At 44.6% G+C, this 23,740-nt stretch overlaps 1 protein-coding gene across 1 annotated transcript in view; it reads right to left on the reverse strand.

Moving 5' to 3' along the window:
* The window catches only part of PTPRN2 (protein tyrosine phosphatase receptor type N2), a 961,700-nt gene that overhangs the window by 376,807 nt on the left and 561,153 nt on the right, over positions 1–23,740 (reverse strand). The window contains exon 12 of the mRNA XM_060248066.1: positions 13,085–13,149. Coding sequence (XP_060104049.1) covers positions 13,085–13,149 — 65 coding nt within the window. The remainder of the gene's footprint in view (positions 1–13,084; positions 13,150–23,740) is intronic.

Here is a 23,740-nt window from a genome sequence, read left to right on the forward strand (position 1 = left end):
GTCCTTCTACACTGAGAATGGAGGGAGTATTTTTCTTTCTCTAGCTTGCCTGAGAAACAGTGGCCCCTGGCACCCTCAAGGCCTACAAATTCATTGTGCATGAGCTTCCATGGGCTAGAGGTCACTTCACAGATATGCGAACACCACCAAATGGCAACACTTATGTATGTATGTATTAAATTAGATTTCTAAACCACCCTCCCCTGTGGACCAGGGCTCAGGGTGGTGTACAACAGTAAGAGCAGCACCAGTGAGATTTTACAGGAAACTCCGTGCTAGACTTGCAATTCTGTAATGCACAGAATGTGGCTAGGGAACAGCTTTCTCGACTGCTGCTTATCCAGATCAGGAAATTTTGTGTATCTGGCCAGCCCAACTTAATCTTATCTCAGAAGCTAAGCAGAGTCAGCCCTGGTTAGTACTTGGACGGGAGACCACCAAGGAAGTTCAGGATTGCTACACAGAGGCAGGCAGTGGCAAACATCTGTCTGTTGCTTGCCTTGAAAACCCTCCAGGACAAGCACCTGGCAGCAGAGGCATTCCGATGGCTGTGCTGGTGGTTGGGGGGCCCCTTCTCCCCTCAGTCTGGGCAGGGAATGACGGACACGCTGCTAATCCACCCATGATGCCTATACCCCACCACAGCGTGTGGGGCCACCACTGGCCCCATATGGGTTTCCCTCCCCAAAACTAGGGCTGGACCCTTCCAGCACATGCTCACATTCAGGTGTCATTGAAGTGACACGGTGTTCTGCTTGCCAGTATGGATCGAACACAGTGCCGCCCCCTGGGTGCATCTTGTCAGATACAGGGCTTGGTCGGATCTGTGGACATGTGCCCATGGCCCAGTTACCAGAGCCATGGTGGCCTCTGGCATCCAGTGGGGTTGGTGAGGTCACTGCCATGGGGGCACTTGCACCTGGGACTCTTAGGATTCTGTGGCTCTGGCCAGAAGGTGCCCCAGCCCTGTCAACCATTCTGTTTTTTTACTTTGCTTAAGATCTCCTGAAAAGAGGACAGGACCACAGTGACTACAGAGCTAGAAGTGGGACCAGTAAGCCATGCATGAGTTGCATCTCTGACTGGACAGCTGAGGTGTAACTTCTGAATCTCTGGCTGGACAGCTGATGTGTAACTTTTAAATGTGTAACAAAGAAAGGGGGTTCATGGATGAGAGTCCATATCTGCACAGATGGACCCATGCTGGCCCTATGCATCTACCCCATGATGGGTGGATGCTCCTAGCTCTGTGGGCATTGGGCACTGGGATGCTAGTGCATTTTTAGAACCTGGTTCCTAGCAAGCAGTGACAACATTTACCATGATGGTTGCTGCACTGCTGGAGGGCCATCTGAAAGGGCAACATGCATATTGTTGTATAGTGCAGCTGCCACTGTTGTTTGCCATTTCAGCCCCTTATTTGCATACACATGTATTCCCGGGGCTGGCTGGGATCCAAATGGCTTGACTGGGCTATGCCCTCTGAAATTGCCCATGCCCTCTGTGCAGGGCTTTCAGCTATCTTTTAAAGCTCACTGTGCTGGTTGGCCTTTATGCCAATAGCTTTGTTCCAACCAAGGGTCCAGAACTTCTTGTTGAGTCAGGCCAGCCCACTGGGGCCAGCCACCTCCCCCTGACCCGCTTTAGAAGTGACCACCCATGGCATTGCCCCCGCTGAACCTGGCCATCCCAGGGCACCTCTCCCCCTCCTTCCACAAGGTGAGTTGGCTGACTCACCAATCATGTCTGTGTGGCTTTGGCTGGGGGAATGGCAGTCTGTCCCTATGCCTTACCCTCTTGCCCATCTGTATCTGTTTCTATGGCTGCAGTCTTGACAGGATGAGGTCCCTGCCTCTGTTGTGTTCACAGGGTCCTTGTTGCTTCCTCAACACCCTCCTGGCAGGATTGTGCCGTTGCTCTGCCAGTGTGCAGCTGCGCCGGTGGGGCTCAGCAGTGCAGCGTGGCTAGTGCCCTGCACCAGCATAAACTGCCCTTATGCTGGCATAACTCTGAGTTATGCTGGCGTAAGAGTCAGTTGGGTCCCTATTCCAATTTGCCCCACCCCCCAGAATTGCTCTATTAATGTCAGAGGATCAATAAAATATTCCCAGTATCACAGATCCTCTATGTACGTTCAGCCTCATGCAGAGTATGTCCTGACAATGAGCTAAAGTGGAAACATTTTTTTTAACCCTTGCTTTTAACAGGGGTGGGGGTAAGGAGTTGATCTTCAGCACTATTTTTACTATCTGCTTCTAATCTAAGGACTGTTAGGCTGCCTATCTTAAGCCTTGGGTTTTTATGTGCTTTTATGTTTTGGTCCTTTTATGCTCTTTTACTTGGATTTTTACTAGCTGCCTTTTGAAGGTTGTTGATTTTTATGGTTTTTATGTTTTAATAATCTTATTGTGTTTTATTTTGGGAGCTGGCTCAAGCAGGTCTTTGAAGAGGCAGCACATAAACATTTTAGATAAATAAATACAAACACTGGAGGCCTAAAGTAAATGGGTGGTATTTTTCATGCTCTAGCCATGTCTGCATATGTGTGCACAGAGATACAAAAAAAAAAAAAAATACCCCAAAGCAAAATATTATTGTGAGCCTTTCATTTTTAAATCATTCATATTTCATTAAGTACTGTGCAGGCTGTCTTTTGATTTATGGTAATTGTCAACAAATGCAGGTTGGGGAAAGAATGTCCCTCACAAAAAATTAACTGTATACTTACGAAAGCTGAGAGAGAGAGATTATTTATATACAATTTTGTATTTCTTTAAATATGCTTCTAGTGGATTCCTGAAAAGTTAGTGCTTTCTTTCAACAGACAGTCAGGAAAGAGAGGTATCCATATAATATATAATCATGCTCATGCATGTCTGAATGAGTGTTTGTGTGTATATATACACACCCCATATGATACAGAGAGAGACATAGATATATAGACTGGTGTTGTCTGTCGCAGCAGATGCCAGCAGCAGCATCTGATGCACTGGCCACCTCTAGTGTTCTCCCAGCATGCTCATGGCCTGGAGGACTTGGAGTGGGTCTAATTTCCATTTCAAACCCAATTTAGATGAAACATCTTGGTTTAAAAAAAAGAGAGAGGGAGGGAGGGAGAGAGCGCCAGTGCATCAATAGCCTCTTGATTAGATTTTTATCTCCTGAGCAGACAAATATGAATATTTATTACCATGAATGCAGATTTTTTTTTGCTCTTTCCATTGCTCTGATCTTGAATATTATCCACCACTAATTTTTATGAAAATTTGGGCAACATAATGTTTTCACATAAACTGACAGTTCTCGAGATAATCCTATTATTGTCTGGTGGAAAAATGACAGTTTCCACTTATTCATGTGTTAACGAGGGATTAAGTATTGTTTTTCATCACCATAATCTAAGATGGAAATTAAAAATTGAACACTGTATAGGGAAGGAGAGCTTTTGTGCATCAGCATTTTTTTTTGTTTGCATTCTCTTTAGGGAAATCTGTAAATTAGCAGTTTAACACAGTCTCTACATTTTATGTCCTAGCTGGAAGTGGCACCAAAAAATGTATCAACAGAGTTTATAAAATAAATTCATTATCTTTCCTGCTCACTGTGTGCAAGATACAAACACACCTACATGCCCAAGATGCATGGCATCTCACAAAGAAGAGAAAAGAAACCAAAGGATGCTTTCTGATGCAAACAGTTTCAGTTTTCAGTGCATACAATGGATTTGGCACTATGAAGATTTTCTGTAGTCTAAACCAGAGGTGTCAAACTCATTTGTTAAGAGGGCTGGATCTGACCTAAATGACACCATGTCGGGACGGGTCATGTTGGGCCGGAACATGTGTGTATCTATTTAAGATTAGGTAGCAGAGATATAAACTTTTTAAAGGACACAAATGTGACTATAGATTTTTTTAAAAACTTAAAATAAAACATACTTAAAACATAAGCACTTGTTCTTAAAGGTGCTTTCTTTGTATTTCTCCCATGGGATCCAGGGAACTGGGCAAAGGAAGCTCTGGCTCTTTCCCTCCCTCCCCAGGGGACCTGGAGGGGGAGAAGCCTCAACCAATGGAGAAAATTGAGGTTTTGCTCTGTAGCTCCTGTGTGATTGAGCAAGCCTTGCAAAGCAAGTTGAGATGAATAAGGAAACAAGAGACTGGGAGAAGGAAGCAGACAAGAGCCAGTTGTTCAAGAGTCTGATAGGAGCCTTCTGGGGGCCTGATCCGGCCCACGGCCAACATGTTTGACACCTGGTCTAAACCCACTGAAACCAATGTACAAGACTGGCATAATTCTGCATAGGGCTGCACAATGAAGCTGAAAGTCTAACTTACTATTTTTATAAACAACTTTGGTTGTGATCATAGATGTAACTGCTGTTCAGCAACAGGACACAGCCCAGACTTGCACACACAACTCTCAGCTGAGGCAAGCTATAAGCAGTGGGTAGCCACATTGGCCCAGCTAGGATGCAGGCCTCAGATTCAGTGGAAGCTCACAGGAGCACAGCTCCTGAACCTTTATGAGAGTTCCACCTCCTCCTTCTGAGAGTTCCAACTCCTTGTCCATTGAATAGTATTGCAGCTGCATAACAATCCCTGGATGAGCTCCTCCACCTATTTTTCTACAAAACAACCCCTGCCAGGATGTACCTGAAACTGGCAGAGCAAGGTTCAGGAACTGGGTTCAGGAACTGAGGTGGAGCCCATCACATCATTGAGCCCCATCCAAGAAAGGGAAGAAGAAGAAGAAGATATTGGATTTATATCCCGCCCTCCACTCCAAAGAGTCTCAGAGCGGCTCACAATCTCCTTTACCTTCCTCCCCCACAACAGACACCCTGTGAGGTGGGTGGGGCTGGAGAGGGCTCTCACAGCAGCTGCCCTTTCAAGGACAACCTCTGCCAGAGCTATGGCTGACCCAAGGCCATAATAGCAGGTGCAAGTGGAGGAGTGGGGAATCAAACCCGGTTCTCCCAGATAAGAGTCCACACGCTTAACCACTACACCAAACTGGATCTCCAGGAGTCGGCTGTGGCTGACATAGGGCCACAGGGCACTTCCTGGTTGGGTGAAACGGTTTTGGGGAGGAGCCAGCCCTGGGGGGGAATGGGAAGGGTGGCCTATTAAAGGAGGATCTGTAGCAAGCTAGAGCAGATGGAGTATCCCTGTGCAGGCAGTGTGGAAGAGCAGAAGGTAGGGAAAGCAGGGAAGAATCAGCTATTGAAACCCTCTTCCCTCTCCAGTGTGAAGCCATGGGGGGTCCTCTGCTGCAGGGAAGGTCATGGTGGGAAAAAGGAAACGTGACCTTGATAAGCGGAAGCAGCACAATTGTTTAGAAGTAACAACATTATAAAATCAATATATTTCTGAACACAGAAGCAAGAAGCTCACATTTTGGATGTTTCTTTTATGAATCTATTACAAACATATAGTAGGGATGACAGCCTCCAGGTGGAACCTGGGGATCCCCTGGAATTACAGCTCATCTCCAGACTATAGAGATCAGTTCCCCCAGCAAAAACAGCTGCTTTGGAGCGTGGACCTTATGGCATTGTGCCCCACTGAGGTCTCTGTCCTCCCCAGACTAAGCCCACAAATCTCCAGCAGTTTCCCAACCTGGATCTGGCAATCCAACAACCAGTGGCTAAGGGGGACCTGGCAACCCTATTTATGTTTCCATAATCTCAAGACAGCTTCAAAGAACTTTTAAAAAGAGAAGACTAACATGATACAAATGATATAATACATGATCATGCCACATGGAGCTGCCAGATCTCTAAATTCCCTCATTCTGGAGATTCACCAAAGATTAAGATGAAAATATTCCAAAAAGCAAAGATATTTTTACTCAGTAGTTTTTGGCAGACAGGGATAAGGAGAGATGGAGAGATGTTATGATTAATGTTATCTGCTCTGATCACTTGGGAAAATCAGACTGCTGAGAAGCAAAAGGAATACGCTAAAATAAAATTACATACATAACATACTTTACTTTCTTTGAAAATACAGAGCTTCACATAAGAATGCATATGCCCTACTCCAGCTACAGAGAGAATGCAGGTTTGCAACTGCTAAATCACATTGCATTTGATTTCAACTAAGTTGTGTGTAGCACTTTTAATACTGAAGAACATGAGTTCAAATGGGTACACAATGGTGGACTTGCCTTGTAACCAACTTGTATCAAAGAGGAACCTGACTGGTCCCTTGCACAGGCTGTTTATGGGTCTATGAAGAGGTGTATGGGGAAGGTTACTTGGCGTATTGTGAGCTGAACAGCATATTGGCCGCATAAATCTATTGCACAGTCAAATTTCCAGGCAAGTATATGAGTGTGTGGTGGGGAGGGAGGTATTTGTGAATTTCCTGCATTGTACAGGAGGTTGGACTAGATGACCCTGGAGGTACCTTCCTACTCTATGATTCTATATTTCTCCTTATTATATTTGTCCTTGTTGATAGCTAATTAAAATTTCAGTGTTTCCAGGAATATTTAATGCTAATTGTCTAAATTTTCTGAATACAATTTACAGTGGAAAACTAAACACTGTCTCTGAATGGTTTAGGATTCTACACCCGATATCAGCATAATACCAAAACATGCCAGCAGACTTTGTTCTAGTATCTGAAGATCTCCTGACAAAGCTGCTTACAAAGCACTTAATAGAGCTGCCAGCCTCCAGCTGGAGTCTGGAGATCTCCTGCTTTTACAACTGATCTCCAGCTGGCAGAAATCAGCTCCCCTGGAGAAAATGGCTGCTTTGAAGGGTGGGCTCTATGGCTGTGGCCCCTCCCCTTCTGGCAAGCATTCAGTATGTTTTCATTTTCCCACTGTACCATTGCCTCCTGTTTTCCTGGCCTCTTGCTAGCCAAAAGGTGATCTTTGCTTTCTTGCCATTTGGTGGGATTCAAACCTTTGGTGTCAGTGTATCAGATGTGCTTTCCCCTGGTGAGACAATCATAGAATCATAGAGTTGGAGGGGCTCTCCAAGGTCATCTAGTCCAACCCCAGCACAATGCAGGGAATTCACAAATATCTCCCCCTAAATTCACAGGATCCACATCGCTGTCAGATGGCCATCTAGCTTCTGTTTTAAAACCTCCAAGGAAGGAGAGCCCACCACCTCCCAAGGAAGCCGTTCCACTGAGGAACCACTCTAACAGTCAGTAAGTTCTTCCTAATGTTGAGCTGGAAACTCTTTTGATATAATTTCAACCTGTTGGTTCTGGTCCTTCTTTCTGGGGCTACAGAAAACAATTCCACATCATCCTCTATATGACAGCCCTTCAAGTACTTGAAGATGGTGATCATATCACTTCTCAGCCGCCGCCTCTGCAGGCTAAACATGCCCAGCCCCTTCAACCTTTCTTCATAGGACTTGGTTTCCAGACCCCTCACTATCTTCATCACCCTCCTCTAGACCCAATCCAGCTTGCCTATATCCTTCTTAAAATGAGGTGACAAAAAGCTTTCTATGAATGCCTGGTTGTGAGTTCCATTTTGTTGATCTAGTATTTGCATCCTCCATGACTGGTAAATTGGAGTGGACTTGCTGTGGATTCCAATGCAATTGCTATGCTCTCTGCATATTGGTGTTGTATCTTTTTTGTGCATATTTGTCTCCTTGTTGAGTGAGTATAAGATACATACTAGTGGTGCTAGTCTCAATAGGCAGTAGTGATACAATAGTTCAGGCATTCAAAATTTAGGATTGTGTTCTAAAAAAAACTTCCTCACCTTAATTTTAATTTTGTTATTGTTATTTCTTGACTTGTATGCTTTTAATTTTTATTTATGGTTCCTAATTTTTGTATATGAAACTTCACAATTTAATTAAAAATAAAGTTTTAAAACAAATACTTTTTCTTTTGTGTTTCCACATTTTCATTCTTCTTACATTTTTCCTTTCTGTCTTTTTCTGTCTTAATTCTCCTGCTTCATTTGCAACTCTTTGAACAGTTCCTTGCATTGTGTACAACAAACATATTAGTTTTGCTTAATGGAACAGATAGGCCAACTCTTGTGGCTTCTCCCAAAGAATTCTGGGAGTTGTAGTTTGGTGTAAAGACTGATAAAATACCTATTCAGAATCCCAAATTGCCCTTCAAAGAACTAAAGTTCTCAGACTCTTGTGTAGATACACATTAGAAAAAGAGCGACCTTTCCTCCGTGCATTCTCAATCAGATGATATAGAATGTTCTTGAAAAGTACTTAGATAACAATGGGATTTATGGTGGAGATCAAAAGCATAATATTGCCATAAGGGGTCAGTTATTTCTTTTATCACTGTAGATAGTTCTTATTGAAGCTACTAAATGCAGCATGCATGTTCTAAAGACAGAATAAAGCAAAACCATCAGAGAGTCACAGAATAACAAGACCAAATAATTTAAAAAAAAAAACCGACTAAAGGATTATCAAGCACAATAGTGCTGAAGGGTTTAGCAAGAAGGACAGCAATTCAACACCTTTGCAACATCTTTTCTATATTAGTATGTGGCCAAGATTCTCAAAAATACAGAAGAAGGGGTAGAGAAGGTGGCACCCATAATAAAATATAATATTTTGTGATGTCACTAGAATTTTTTTTAACACAAAACCTCAATATGCACTTACTCAGTATCTCCCTATCTAAATCAGACATTTACAATGCTGTCTTAAGCACAGTCACAGTGAAAGCCAATTTGCTATAGTGGTTAAGAGCAGTGGACTCTTATCTGGAGAGCTAAATTTGATTTCCTATTCATCCACCTGCAGCTGATAGGTGACCTTGGGCCATTCACAAGTTTTCTCAAAGCTGTCTCTTAAGAGCAGTTATCTGAGAACTAGCTCATCCCCCACTTACCTCACAGGATGTCTGTTGTGGGGAGAGGAAGGGACTTCAAGTGAAGGCTGGGGTATAAATCCAACCTCTTCCTCCTGCCAAACTCAATGCCAAACTCCTGCCAAACTCAATGGATGTAACTGTGATCATAATGGTACTGTTAGATTCCTTTAATAGCACTGTGCAAATGAAAAAGTAGCAATTATCATACCTGGGGAGGCCATCTGTATGTGCATGGCAATGTATCCCACCCCTCTCCCCCGGCAATAACTTTGTGCCAATGGATAAAATTTGTAGAATCTTGAGACTCATCTGGATGGGCTTCCCCAAGTACAATGGTAAAGCTACCATCTTGTAGAGGAAGGCTGGAATATCTATTGCATTTCCTTCCTCCATTGAGCTCAGGGCAGCATATTTGTATTCCCCTCCCTCGTCTCCATTTTGTCCTCACAACTACCCTGCAAAGAAATTTAGGTTGAGAAAGTGACTGGCCCAAGGTCACCCAGAGAGTTCCATGGCAGAATGGGGTTTTGAATCTGGACCTCCTAGTCTAATACTCTGACCACTGTATCACTCTGGCTCTACACCATGTTGGAATTTCTGGATGTCAGTGGGAACAACTCTGTATATGCTATGCATCCTCTCTAACTATGCATAAGCATTGCTAATTTGAGAGAATCACAGACTAAGCATCAATATTGCATGCCATCTTGGATTTTCAAAGCAGAAGTCTCTTGATTTTAATTCTACATTCATGCTCCAACACGTAGCTCAGGTTGTATGCTAGGTTTTAATGCACTTTCCTTTTAAACTCTTTGCTTGCTATCAGTTAAAGGCTAAAACCCAAGAGCGCAACACAGCCTGAAGACAACAGTAGTTTACATCAACATGTATTGATATATTTTTTTAAAAAAATAAAAAATAGCAAAACCAAAACAGGATGCATGGATTCCTATAGCCACAAGGCATACCTTCCTTCGTTCATTTTACATGATACTGAATAAAAATTGAATTACTGCTGCTACCATAGCAACAGCTCAATCACTTGGCAATTCTGCTAGTTTAAAATCACACCCCACTCCCATACAGAGGAATTCATGAGCCAACATAACACTTCACCACTGGGCTTTTTACAATGTTTCAAGAGCACAACATCCATCAGAATAAACCCATAGCTGCTTCTGAATTTTATGTCCCATTTATAATTTCTTTTTTTTATCTCCACAGTTCTTTTTGTCATTTTTCTTATGCAAAATATGCACCAAAGCATATGCAGGGATATGGGAAAGAAGGTAAGAGCAGAGATTACAGGAGACAACCAGTTGCAGCACTGAAGCTGCGACCTGTCAGTCACAAGTCAAAATACCTCCTCTGTGCAGTAGTCAAGAAGGATAAACAGCTGGATAAGTGACAGAAGCCATTGCACAGGTTGGGTGTGTGAGGAAGTTTTAATCACAGAACAGTTGTCTTGGAAGTCATTGTCATATTTGCATTTAAGGATTCTTGTTCTGATATATCATATCTGGGTAATCCTTCCAAACCATTTAAACTGGATCTCTTGGATTTAAAGCACTCTGGTCCTATTACCCATTAATGACTGAGACAAAGGCCTTTTAAGGCTGATCCTATGTGATGAAAGTTCCACTTAACTGAATTGGGCTTACTCAAAGGTAAGTGCAGACAGTGCTGTAGCCCCAGCCCTTTTTGTTTAAACGAGCCCCTCTCCTTTTTTGTTTTTTGTTTTTGTTTAAATGAGGTTTCGGTATGAACATAAACAACTACACTGATTAAAACAGAGAACTCGGTTTCTTCTCTTTTTATGGTATATTAATCTCATTCACATGTAGAATAAGAGAGGCTCAGAGATACCAAGGGCCATGTATGAAAGTGATTTTTTTTAACCTGATACAAAATTCAGTTTAACAAATATATAAAGCAGGCAGCCCTTGTGCTTGTACCCTCTCTCTGGCATATTATTTATTTATATCTCATATTTCTGTCCTACCTTTTTGTTTTATGAATTTTGTCTTCACACTTTAAACTGAGTAACACAAATCCCGCCCCCCCCAAAAAACCCTGAAAGTTTTAATAAATTCTGACTATCCTGTCTAATTGTTCCTGGCCCTCTCCTCTTCCAGCTTCATTTTGAGTCCTGTTTTATGGCTGGTACTTTATTCTTTGCCGAAGCTTTTAATCATGGCAGATGTGCTAACATCATTCATATGTAACAATAAAAATGCATGTTCAAGCAGCAACATTTAATCTAACTTACCTTTACATTTCTAAAAATTGTCATGGAGAATATTTGCTCCAACTTATCTTAGAGCCACAAAAAAGATTAAGCTTTATTTTTATGGTCATACTTGAAGCCCATTAAAAACGTTAATGAAAAATATGACCTGTCATTTCCAGAATCCAGATGTCCAATCTAAATGATGACGGTGGCAATCCAAATCAACCCACTACTATCCAAAGGTTATGGTATGCTGTGCTAAAGGAGACCTATGAAAATCAGTCTCACAACTGCTGACAGTACGAATAGCACTCTGGGTCAGCTGGACAAAGATTGCCACTGTTTTATTAGGAAGTGTAAAGATGGGTTTACTTGTGATCTCGTGGGGTTAACATAAGAAGGTTGCTGATATATGACTGCTTACTATGTGTAATACTAATTTTCCATGGGCTGAAACACAGAGTAGCATTATACATGGAAGAAGTGTTTTCACAATTATTTGCTGTGCTTTAGATTTCAGTTGATAATCTGACAGTCTGCCTCCAGGAAGCATACACTCAGTCTCTGAAAATACCTTGCTATCTCCTTTAAACACAGATACATAGATAAACACAGAGGTCTAAGGAATGTTCCCATTGACTCCTATAAAGTTAAGTATACATCTGAAAAGTTACTAATCTACTTAAATGCCTGAGGGTTAATTGCTCTTATCTAACACCCCAGTCCTAAACACATTATCTGGAAGCGAGGTCTATTGATTTCAGTAGGATTTACCTTCAAGTAAAACTGTTTAGGATTACAGCTGCAACTTCATAGGGGGGGGGAGGGGGAGAAGGACAACTTCTGCGTAGAACAAGTAACAGCAGATATTTATGTCTACTCTGTTTTCCTAAAAACAAGGAAAAATTTGGAAGAGAATAAAGTCCCTTTCCTTCTTACATTGTTTTCATTGTCTCTTATCCATCTAGCTACAGTAAACTCTTCATACTTTGATTCTAGCCCTTTAATAGCTACAATCATTTCAATAATTGCCACACTGGAGTAAGAAAGAGCTTTGTTTTTAATCTTTAAACTCTGTTAGTGTTCCTCTCTATTTAATTTAATGGTTTTTTTAAGATGTGATTTTATTATGTATGTTTTTAATCTGTTATAAAATCTATAATCTATAAATAATCTATAATCTAATCTATAAATTTAATCTGTAAAAGCATGGAAAAAATAAACAATAGTGATATTTGTCCCTCTCTGTAGAAGACCTACAGTCTCCAAAACCCTTCATTTTTGCTATCACCAAGTCCCACTTGTTAGAGAGACCAGAAGATCCACAAGGATGTGGCAAAGTGCCACAGGAGTGTTACCCTCCAAACACGAGCATGGGCCTTTTAAGAAGCCCTCCTCAGCATGGAATGGTGAGATCTGGCTTGACCTATCTGAATAAAACAAAAGCCCCCAAACACCTTAAAGACTAACAACATTTATTTCAATATAAGTTTTCAGGTATGACAATCATTTAGAAATTCTTACCTACAGGGAAGAGGGAAAAGGTGAGGCAGAGTGTCTCTATCTGCAATATTTAAGATTTCAGCTTTGCTATAAAAGTCTTTGGAACCAGTTGTTCTCCTTGGAGCTATCCAAGATTCTGTAACTTGCTAGACATCAAGCCTGACTCCCCTTGTGAGTTGTAACCATATCACCTCAAATTTAGATCCCAAATTTAGACCAAGTTTCAGTAAACCAGGGAGAAATAATCAGACACTTCAACTGTTTTGTTCTTCTTCAGCGGTTTTGTTCGTGACATACAACAAAGCTTGGGAGGCATTTCTTAAAGGCCACAACGCTTGACTCATACAATTGGTGGAATATTATATTGTATTATGGCAGATGCAACAGTCTAATAATCAGATCTTTAAAAAGTCTTTTGGATATGCAGATAGTTCACCTACAAACATCCATGAGGGCAGAATTTCACAAAAACATAACCCAAAGCTTTTAGATAATGGGATGTACTGTTGTCACTTACCTCCCCCATGCCAATCTGCAAAATTTTCAATCCTGTTGTTTTTTCAAGCTTCTCTTTGTTGTCAGCTGTTAGGAAAAAATAAGATTGACACAGTTAAAGGATCACTAAGACTGGGCTGAATTTGCATCATGCACTCATCATTGCTGTAACACTCAGGTGGTGCAAACTGTGTTACCTCATTTGCCCTGTGAGATGGGTTAGTATCTCTTCCATTTTTACAGCAGGTCAACTGATGCAGAGAAAGTGCAGCTACCTATTGAATTCATAGCTGAGCATGGATTTGAACATCAGGTTTTGCTTGGAACCAACTGAGCTGATTGGGTTTTGCCTGGAACCAACTGAGCTGATTGGGCAACAGTACCTGAAGTTCATCTGCTCAGTGCTCCTTCTGTCATCACTTAGTGGAGCACACAGGGCTTCTGGTGGGCTTCTTATCTAGCAGGGCTTGCAAAAGGCTCCAAATGTATCTGCTGGGTTTATACATATGGCTTTTATGTTTCACACAATAATGGTAGGCTGAACAATGTCTGCAGCAGGTTATTTCTTCTCTCCTGTTGCTCATTGCAGCAATTTAATGTTTTCCAGCAATACACTCTGCCTTCCGAATATTGCTTGGTCAGTCCTATTCCTCCCACCTCCCCACATGGTTGGGTTCAAGGCTGAAGGGAAACAGCCCAGTAGGGGCTACTGACAGAAACTTCTCTATTTAGGAATTTGACAAAACATAAAGAACAATGAGGTATTTTGTGGACGTCTGTCTGTTTCCTGGCACAAAAAAAGGAGAGAGAAAAAATAGAAGTCTCCTTGGCATCACAGACAGGCATATTTATGCAGAAATAAGTCTTACAAAAATCAATATACTTCCAGGTTAGTGTGCATATGACTTCAGCCTTAAAGTATTTTAGACATTTATCACAGTGATTATTTAATTGGGAGCAAAGTGGTTGAATACTGGTACTGAACTCTTGACAGCTTGCTCATCCTTGTCCTCCTTGTGTTCTAAAATCCATGCAAAACTTTTGCATAAAGTGCTATAAAAGAAGGAACATTTCTACTGCAAAAGCTGTTGGATCTAAGAAGTTTATTTAGGATGTTTTTATGCCACCTTCCCAAAGTTCTCACAGATTTAAGCCTGCTGCCTTGTCATGTGTCTCTTGGGTGTGCTGTGGAAGCAGCAGCAGCAGGAATCAAAGTGCAGCTGAGCAGGTGGCATCCATGCTTGGCATCCAAGGGTGATGTTCAGCCTCACCTGCCCTGCAGGGTCAGCCATCCCATTCCTGCCATGATCAGGGCCAGCCTCTACATACAATGTCCCTCTGCTTCCTTCAATGCAATGCTGCAAACAGTCACTTGCCTTTGTTGGGCAAAGACCAGCCCCAGGAGCACAGGTATACACCTGGAACCTCTCTGTGATCTCCACCACTTCATGTCCACTGTCAGCCTTCACCTTTTGGCAAGTGACCAGATGGGTTTCATTCAGCATATGAACTGGGTATAATCCAAACAGCAATATTGTTAATTTCCCCCAGTGTAATTTTGGCTCCAGAACCAAGGAAGTGGGGCTTAGTAATGAAAACTGTTTTTGCTGAAATCCAGCTCTTTGATTTTCTACAACTTTATCATTCCTCTTGACTCCATAACCCCTTGAACAGCCGTCTCTCATTTGAATCTAATGTTGGAAATAAGTACACAGCTTTAGTTTCAGGGGCGAAATATTATTCCCCATCCGAATATGCTTGAGAGCTTTTCTGGACCACAGCCTAGAAGTGTAGATTGATAGATAATCCAATTCAATATTGCTATTTAGTTATTTATACAGTGCTTCACGCAATCAAATGCTAAACTAACATCATTTTATTTATTTATCCTTACAGCTCCCCAGAGAGATAGCTAAGTAAACATTACTAAACCCTTTTGTTCAAAGAGAGGCAAACTGAGGCAGAGACATGCCGTAGCTCTCTCTGGCTGCTCAGAATCAATGCTGGAGCGGGGATTAGGAAGCAAGGCTTGTTGAGAGACTGATTTTCCAACTGTAAGCCCATGAATGCTTTCATGTATCCCTTGTAGTGAACATCTATGCATTTCCATCTGTATCAATCAATGACCAATAGGTTTACTATCTTTACAAACAGAAGAACCACTGAGAGGAAGGTCTACTAAGTCCCACTGATTTAATATCTGAAATCCAAGTCAGGCTTCTAACTTGGAGAACTTGTGTGCAAGGAAGAGAACAACACCCCCTCAGTACATTGGTAGTGAAATTGTTTACATGCATCTTTACTTGAATATGTTTGATTTCACGGACATTACTATTATGCAGGCAGAATAACTAAATGGAAATTATTTTTATTGTACACATGGGGGGAAAACCCCTTGCAATCATCTGTAAGAAACTCTGGCTTTAATACTGTCACCTCACAAGATCTAATTATAAAGTGGTTGTGCTCCATGTTACTCAGAAACACAACAAAACTAGGCCACCCACTGATAACACAGGGGCCTTTTCTGCTTGTGAAGCACTACAGGCATGAAGAAAAAAACAAATCCTGTAAATTAGAGTCTCCCGCAAAAGATGCAACTGTCCCAATGATGCCAGAATATGTTCCAAAAGCCTGGAATATAGTCAGCGGTTGGGAGTTAATTAAAGTGAAATAAAGAGGAGAGGGTACATTTCTCTGTTCAAGCCTCTAAGAGTTTATAGATCCCAGAAGAGTCAGGTTTCTGGGCTTTCAAAATGTCCCTTCCCCATAATTTCACAAAGACCCCACTTGGTACTCTCTGCAATTAATATGGATCATGACAGCAGCACAGTGCCACAGACGCAAAAAGAAAAGAGGTAAATGCAAACCTGGAGGAAGTCCAAGCTATGCAGAGAAATATTCGTCCCCCTCCCCAGACCCCAATATTAGCCAGGGAAATTACCAAAACACAGTTAAGACTACAGCTGCACAAGGACATTACACTCCTGAGGAGGGGGAGGGAGAGATTGGATTTGTACCCCGCCCTTCACTACCCAAAGACGTCTTATTGCAGCTTACAATCTCCTTTCCCACAACAGACACCCTGTGAGGAGCTGAAAGAGCTCTAACAGAAATTGCTCTTGAGAGAGCAACTCTGACAGAGGTATGACTGACTCAAGCTCATTCTCACAGCTGCATGTGAAGGAATGGGGAATCAAACTTGGTTCTCTCAGATAGCAGTCCCCACACTCAAGCATTATACCAAACTGGCTCTCAATACCAGTAAGGGTGACACAAAAATGCAAGAGTTAACCTTTTTGTGTGGCTTCATTTTATTACATTACATTGCCAAACCAGTAGAATGTCAAGGCCCATGCGTCATTCCTTGCCTGCTTGGAGGAGGTAGTTTTGCTGACTGGGAAGGTGAGGCACTTCCCAAATCCTGCAGCTACTGCTGATTGGCTACTGTGGTCTTGGTCTGGGCTCCAGCAAGGCCAGGGCCAGACTGAAAGCAGCATGATGTTAACCAAGCAGAAATCTTGCCCCTCAACTGGCCTGAAGGCCCAGAAGTGACATCATCTCATCACATTGCCAACACTGAATGGTGATGTTCTGATTTTGGGGCTAAACTCTATGGTAAAATCAGCTAAAAACCATAGTTTTTTGCCCCAAACTAGAGAGTCACCCCCCCCCCCGACATCAGTGACATGATAATATCACTTCTGGGAAGATCCGGGAAAGGACCAAGGTGTCAACTCCTGTAAGTTCTTCTCCATTCAATTACTCGAGCGGTTGCAAGAGATCGCTTTATTGTAAGGCTCTGATAGCTGAGACAGCTGGAGAAGTTGCTGAGAATTTCTGAGTTTTGAAAGACTTCATTCTGAGGTTTGTGGAACTGCTTAAAATTCTGAGTTGTGATAGCTGGGGAACTGCTGTTTGTTTGGTTGAGTGGGCTAAAGGTGAAAGTGACTGAGAGTGATTGAGAGTTATTGCTGCTGATTGCTTAGGAGTGGCTCTGCTCACCCTCTTTGCATTTTAAGCTGCACCTTGCCAAAGGGCGCGAGCTAAAGGGCTCTTGGCCTGTGGCTCTTTCCCTAGGGGCTCTCTAAGGACCAGGATCCCAGATCCCTAATTTCCTTGTTCTCCCAATAAGGTAAGTTGACCCTCCAGAAGGGGAGCCACTTAAACAAACAGCATTTAAAGAGGACTGTATATTTTAAATATATATATATATATATCATGAAGATAGAATGCCAGCAGGGGGGTGGGGGCTTTTCAGTGTTTTGCACTGTGTCACATGTATGACTATCTGCCCAAAGGACAGAAGTCTTGGGTGTGTTCTTGATGCAAGGAGCTCCTGGTCCTCAGGAAATGAGTTCGTACCCTTGAGGCCGAGGTGACTGCACTGGAGAAGCAGAGACGGTCAGTTAGGCACTTGGGGAAGACTCTCGGGGAAAAACAGGTTTCCTACCTGTAACTGATGATCTTCGAGTGGTCATCTGTGCAGTCACACCAATGGGAGAGGCGCCGGCGCCGACCCTGATCGGCAAACTTCAAAAGCTGCGGATTTCCGCACCTCCGTCCAAGCGCGCATGCGCAGACCCCCCCCCCCACTGCGCATGCTCACCAGGACGGGAGCAGACATCCCGCCAGTTCCTTCTGACCGCTGCGTTAGCCCACATAGGATGGACTGGCAGCGGAGGGGAAGGAGGGCGGGTAGTGTGACTGCACAGATGACCACTCGAAGATCATCAGTTACAGGTAGGAAACCTGTTTATCTTCTTCGTGGTCTCTGTGCATCACACCAATGGGAGACTAGCAAGCAAGGACATACCTGGAGGAGGGCGCAACGGTCCATCAGCAAGAGACAGACTGTAGTACTGCACGGCCCACTGCCGAGTCCTGACGCTGCCTCATATCAAGCTCATAGTGCGACACGAAGGTATGCGCCGACGCCCAGGTGGCAGCCTTCCAAATGTCCTGCAGCGGAACACCCTTCATGAACGCTGCCGAGGTTGCCACCACTCGCGTAGAGTGGGCCCACACTGGCCCAGGAAGCGGCGTCTTACGGAGAAGATAGCACAGTCTAATAGTGCCAGTAATCCATTTAGATAATCTCTGGGAAGAGATCCTCCGACCCAAAGAAGGCGGCACATGAGATACGAAGAGCCGGGAATCCCATCTGAAAGGCTTCCTTCGGTGTAGGTAGAATGCCAACGCTCTTTTCACATCTAGGGCGTGAAGTCGCCATTCGACCTCCATCGAAGGACACAGGAAAAACACAGGTAAGAAGATCTCGGTATTCAAGTGAAACGCGGAGACCACCTTGGGTAGGAACGTGATATCTGGGTGGAGCACCACCCCTTCAGGAGAGAAGCAAAGGTAAGGCTTGTCACACCTCAGCGCCATCAGCTCGCCCACTCGCCTCGCCGACGTGACTGCAACCAGGAACGCTGTCTTCCATGCCAACAGCTGGTGCGAACAGGTAGCCATAGGCTCAAACGGCTTTCCCATAAGCGCCTTGAGTACCAAAGGCAAGTCCCAGGACGGCGCGGGCACCCGCACCAATGGATACAGATGAGCGACTCCCTTGAGGAATCTCTTAGTCTCCGGATGGGCGAAGACCGAATGCCCATCAATCTGCCCGTGCTCACTCGAGATGGCTGCCAAGTACACCCTCACCGAGGAGGCCCCAAACCCCGGTCCAGCAGGGACAGCAAGAAGTCAAAGACTGCAGAGAGGCCCGCCGCCCGCGGCTCCAGCCCCCTGCTCGTAGAGAACTGAACAAACTTCGACCACTTGTAGGCGTATGAGCGTCGGGTCGAAGGCTTCCTGCTGCTCAAAATTACGAGCCGAGCTCTCTCTGATAGCTGCGAGAGTCCAGACACCAGGCCGTTAACTTCAGGTGGGGCACATCGTGGTGCACCACCTGCCCCTGGTGCGACAGCAGCAGATCCGGAACCTGCGGGAAGTGGTGGAATGTCCCGTGGGCAAGACGCAACACCACCGGGAACCATTGCTGCCTCGGCCACCATGGCGTCACCAAGATGCCCACCGGCTTCTCCCTCAGGAGCTTCTGCACCACCCTGGTGATCAGTGGCAGGGGGAGAGAGAGATACACCTTGTGGTGTGTCCATGGGACCAGGAGTCCGTCCCTGAGGGACATCGGATCTGCACCGCCCCTGGTGCAGAACAACTCGCATTTTCTGTTGTCCCGGGTCGCAAAGACTTCCAGCGTGGGCGCTCCGCACAGGCGAAACACGGGTTCTAGGAACGTCCAGTTGAGCTCCCATTCATGGAGCGACGCTGCCCCCTGCTGAGAAAGTCTGCCCGGGTGTTCTGAACACCTGGGAGGTGAGTTGGAAGCAGCGATATCCCTAGGGCTATGCACGCTTCCCAAATCGTCATTGCCAGCCGGCAGAGTCTGCGGGACACTGTGCCCCCTTGACGATTTATGTAGGCCATGGCTGTCGTATTGTCCGTGAGGACTGCCACCGCTCGACCCTTGATGAGCGTCTGGAACGACCTGACAGCGTGAAAAATGGCCAGCAGTTCCAAGTAGTTGATGTGCCGAAGAGCCTGATGGGCCGACCACCGATCCCCGACGCACAGGCCCAACGCATGCGCCCCCCATCCCCAAAGGGACGCATCTGTCGTGATCGTCACGGACGGCTGTGGTCTGTGGAAGGGCGCCCCTTCCGTCAAGTTGCGGTCCTGCCCCCACCACTCGAGATCCGCCAACACTTCTGGAGAACCAGTCAGGCACCGATCCGGAGAGTCGAAATTGCAGCGAAACTCCTGGAGGAACCACAGCTGGAGCGGTTGCATGCGAAGCCTCGCATTCTGCACGACTGAAGTGGTGGCTGCCATGACCCAGCAGGCGCTGGATCCAATCGATCGTCAAGCAGAATTTAGACAAAGTCCAACGAAGTTCACCGACCGTAGCGAAAAGATCAACCGATCAGCACGGCGGTCAGAAGGGAACTGGCGGGATGTCCGCTCCCGTCCTGGCGAGCATGCGCAGTGGGGGGGGGGGGTCTGCGCATGCGCGCTTGGACGGAGGTGCGGAAATCCGCAGCTTTTGAAGTTTACCGATCAGGGTCAGCGCCGGCGCTTCTCCCATTGGTGTGATGCACAGAGACCACGAAGAAGATGTATTAGATGAGCCCCGCTCTGAACGTAGCCGCCCCGTTGCTGCCAGAGAGCGTGAGGGTCAAGAGGGAACAGGGCACCATGCTGAGGATAAGGGGAATGCTCCCTCAGAAGGGACCTCCTCTTCGGTTGGTGAGCGGGAATCCTTTCGCGCCAAGGAACCATCTCTGGGCAGGGGGAGAGGGGGGGGTTGGTAGTTGGTGATTCGATCCTTAGGCAAGTAGACAGCTGGGTGGCGAAACCGCGTACTGACCATATGGTGACTTGCCTGCCTGGTGCGAAGGTAGCGGACACTACGTGTGTAGTAGATAGGCTGATAGTGCTGGGGAGGAGCCTGTGGTCGTGGTGCATGTTGGCACCAACGATGTGGGGAAATGCAGTTGTGAGGTCCTGGAGGAAAAATTTAGGCTGCTAGGCGGGAGACTTAAGGCCAGGACCTCCAAGGTAGCCTTCTCAGAAGCGCTACCTGTTCCACGTGCAGGGCAGGAGAGATAGGCACAAATTAGAAGTCTCAATGTGTGGTTGAGACGATGGTGTAAGGAGGAAGAGTTTAAGTTTGTTAGACACTGGGATGCTTTCTGGAACAAGTGGAAGCTGTACAAAAGAGACGGTCTCCACTTGTCCCCAGATGGAACCAGGCTGCTGGCGCTTAAAATCAAAAAGGTGGCAGAGCAGTTTTTAAACTAAATCTTGGGGGAAAGCTGACAGGAGATGAAATGTCTCTGGTTTGGGAGGACTCGTCTCAAAGAGATGAAGGGTTGGCTGCTATTTTTCTACCAGGTAACGGATCAGAGTTGTCCACTGTGATGGTGACAAACAGTATGGACTGTCTGCCAGAGTCTCGAGGCAGCAGGAGAAAGGTGGCGGGCCTAGCTTGCTTGGGAAATTATAGATGTTTGTATGCAAATGCTAGAAGTGTTCGAAGTAAAATTGGTGAATTGGAATGTTTAGTGTTGGGAGAAAACATAGACATTGTGGGAATTTCAGAAACTTGGTGGAATGAGGAGAATCAGTGGGTCACGGTGATTCCTGGATATAAGTTATAGCGGAAGGATAGGGAGGGAAGGGTTGGAGGTGGGGTGGCTCTGTATGTCAGAGAGGGCATATAGTCCAGTAAGACTGAGGTCAGAGAATTAGATTCCCTTCTAGAAATGCTTTGGGTTGAAATAGAGGGCCCAAAAGGAAATTTAACTATGGGAGTTTGTTATAGCCCACCAAATCAAAAGAGAGAGGATGATTATAATATGATGGAAGGCTTAAAGATAGCGGCTAAACGTAAAAACTGTGTCGTAATAGGTGATTTTAACTACCTGCAGATTGATTGGGTCAATATGTGTTCTGGTTGAGAGAAAGAGACTGAGTTTCTTGATGCTCTCAATTTTGCCCATTCTCTCCATTGTTCGGGGAACTTACATGAAGCATTCAGTTTTCACTGCATAACAACTGTGAAAGGCATATTAGGCTCAAAGAGAGTGAAGTAGAAGCATAGAATTAGAGGGACTAGATGGACCAGATGGCCATACAGGCCATCTAGTTCAACCCTCCAGCTCAATGCAGGATCAGCCTACAGCATCCCTGGAGAGTGTTCATCCAGCCACTGCTTAAAGATTGCCAGTGAGGAGAAGTTCACCACCTCCCTCAGTAGCTGATTCCACCACTGAATAGCTCTTACCATGAAATGATTCTTCCTAATATTCAGTTGATACCTTCTCACCCTTAATTTAAACTCATTATTATGTGTCCTCTCCTCTGCTGCCAACAAGAACAGCTCCTGCCCTCCTCTGACAGCCCTTCAAACAATTCAAAAGAGTTATCATGAGCCCCCACAGCCAGGGCCGGTGCGTGGGAGTAGGCAAACTAGGTAAATGCCTAGGGCACAAGTGCCCCCTCCTCGCTCATGCCGTCCCCAAGTCTCTGCAGCGCCTGCTGAACTCAGTAAGCGCTGCAGAGGGAAACTGATAGGGTTTTTTCCTTGGCTTTAAGGGGTCAGGAGAGCTCCCCCAACCCCTTAAAGCCAAAAAAAGGGGCTTCCCCTCTCCAGCACCTGCTAAGAACTGTGGAGGGGATGTGCTAAGCACCTGGTATAATGACATCACCTCTTGGTGATGTTATCATGCCATGCATATGCACAAGAAATCTACTTGGGGGGGCATGCATTGGGGTTTTGCCTTGGGCAACAGAACCCCACACGCCGGGCCTGTCCTCAGCCTTCTCTTCTCCATACTGAACATTTCAAAGTCACTCAACCTTTCCTCGTAAGGTTTGGTCTCCAGGCCCCTGATCATCCTTGTCGTTCTCCTCTACACCCACTCCATTCTGTCCACATCCTTCTTGAAGTGAAGCCTCCAGAACTGCACACAATAATCCACGTGTGGCCTAATAACAGTGTACAGTGGAACTACAACATTTTGCAATCTGGATGTTATGCCTCTGTTGGTAACACCCCAAGATGCATTTGCCTTTTTTGTTGCTGCATCACACTGGCTGCTCATATTTAATTTATGGTTCACCCTTACCCCAAGATCTTGTTCACACACACTGCTTCCCAGAAGTGTATTCCCCCATCCAGTATGTGTGTTTCTCATTTTTGTTACCAGCACTTATCCTTGTTAAATTGCTTCTTGTTCACTTCTACCCATTTTTCCAGCATGTTCTGATCTCACTGAATCCTAACTCTTGTTGAATTCTAACTCAGATTAGGCTTAGAGAGAGTAAAGTACATGAGCACCAAATAGTTAGAGTTGCAGAATATTACCTTTTTGCTACTTTACTGCCCTTCTGTTTTTTAAAAATAAGTCACATGATAAGGGTAAATAGTTCAATAATTAATCCTTACAATGTGTGGAGAACTCATTCAAGTCTATGCTTGTGACTGGGAGAACACAACAAGTTTATCCATTTGGGATAAATATGAAAAGATTAAAACTTGTACGAACCAATTCCAACTCCCTTTGATTGCAGAATCAGAAGGAGGGAAAGACTCAGGCATTCTCCACCATGCTTGGATCCAGCTCAGCTGAGAATTCTCTTTGGGAAACACTTTCCACTTAACTTTATTTATTAAAACATTTAATCCTGTCTCTCTCTAAGGATTACAAGGCGGTTAACACAGAAACAGCAGTTTGCAAGAAAGAAAACACAATGGTATCTTACTGAACAATCATAAAATAATCTCAGTGGCTTCGTTTATGCAGTCTTCTACACTCTCTGCCAACAAAGAGCTTTCCCACTTGCATTTTTCATCAGTTCTGAACCCGGACTGCTTTAGTTTATTCCCTAATTTCCACACACATTTTTGTGCCTTTAGTTTTTGCTTTGGTTTTTTTCCTCCTTCCTCTCCCCCCAGCAGCCTTCTATGCATCAAAGCCTTGAATACACCCTGTGCCTTCTTTTCGTCCCTAATCATGTGCTCATTTAATTCAGCCATGCTATCAATATATTGATATAACTATGCCCACAAAATAGAAAGGGAATGTTGCTACATCACTGATAATGCCACTGATGATAAGCATCCTGCCTTGAAAATCGTGGAAGAAAATTAAAT

This window comes from Heteronotia binoei, chromosome 10 (assembly GCF_032191835.1).
Source record: "Heteronotia binoei isolate CCM8104 ecotype False Entrance Well chromosome 10, APGP_CSIRO_Hbin_v1, whole genome shotgun sequence".
Lineage (NCBI taxonomy): Eukaryota > Metazoa > Chordata > Lepidosauria > Squamata > Gekkonidae > Heteronotia > Heteronotia binoei.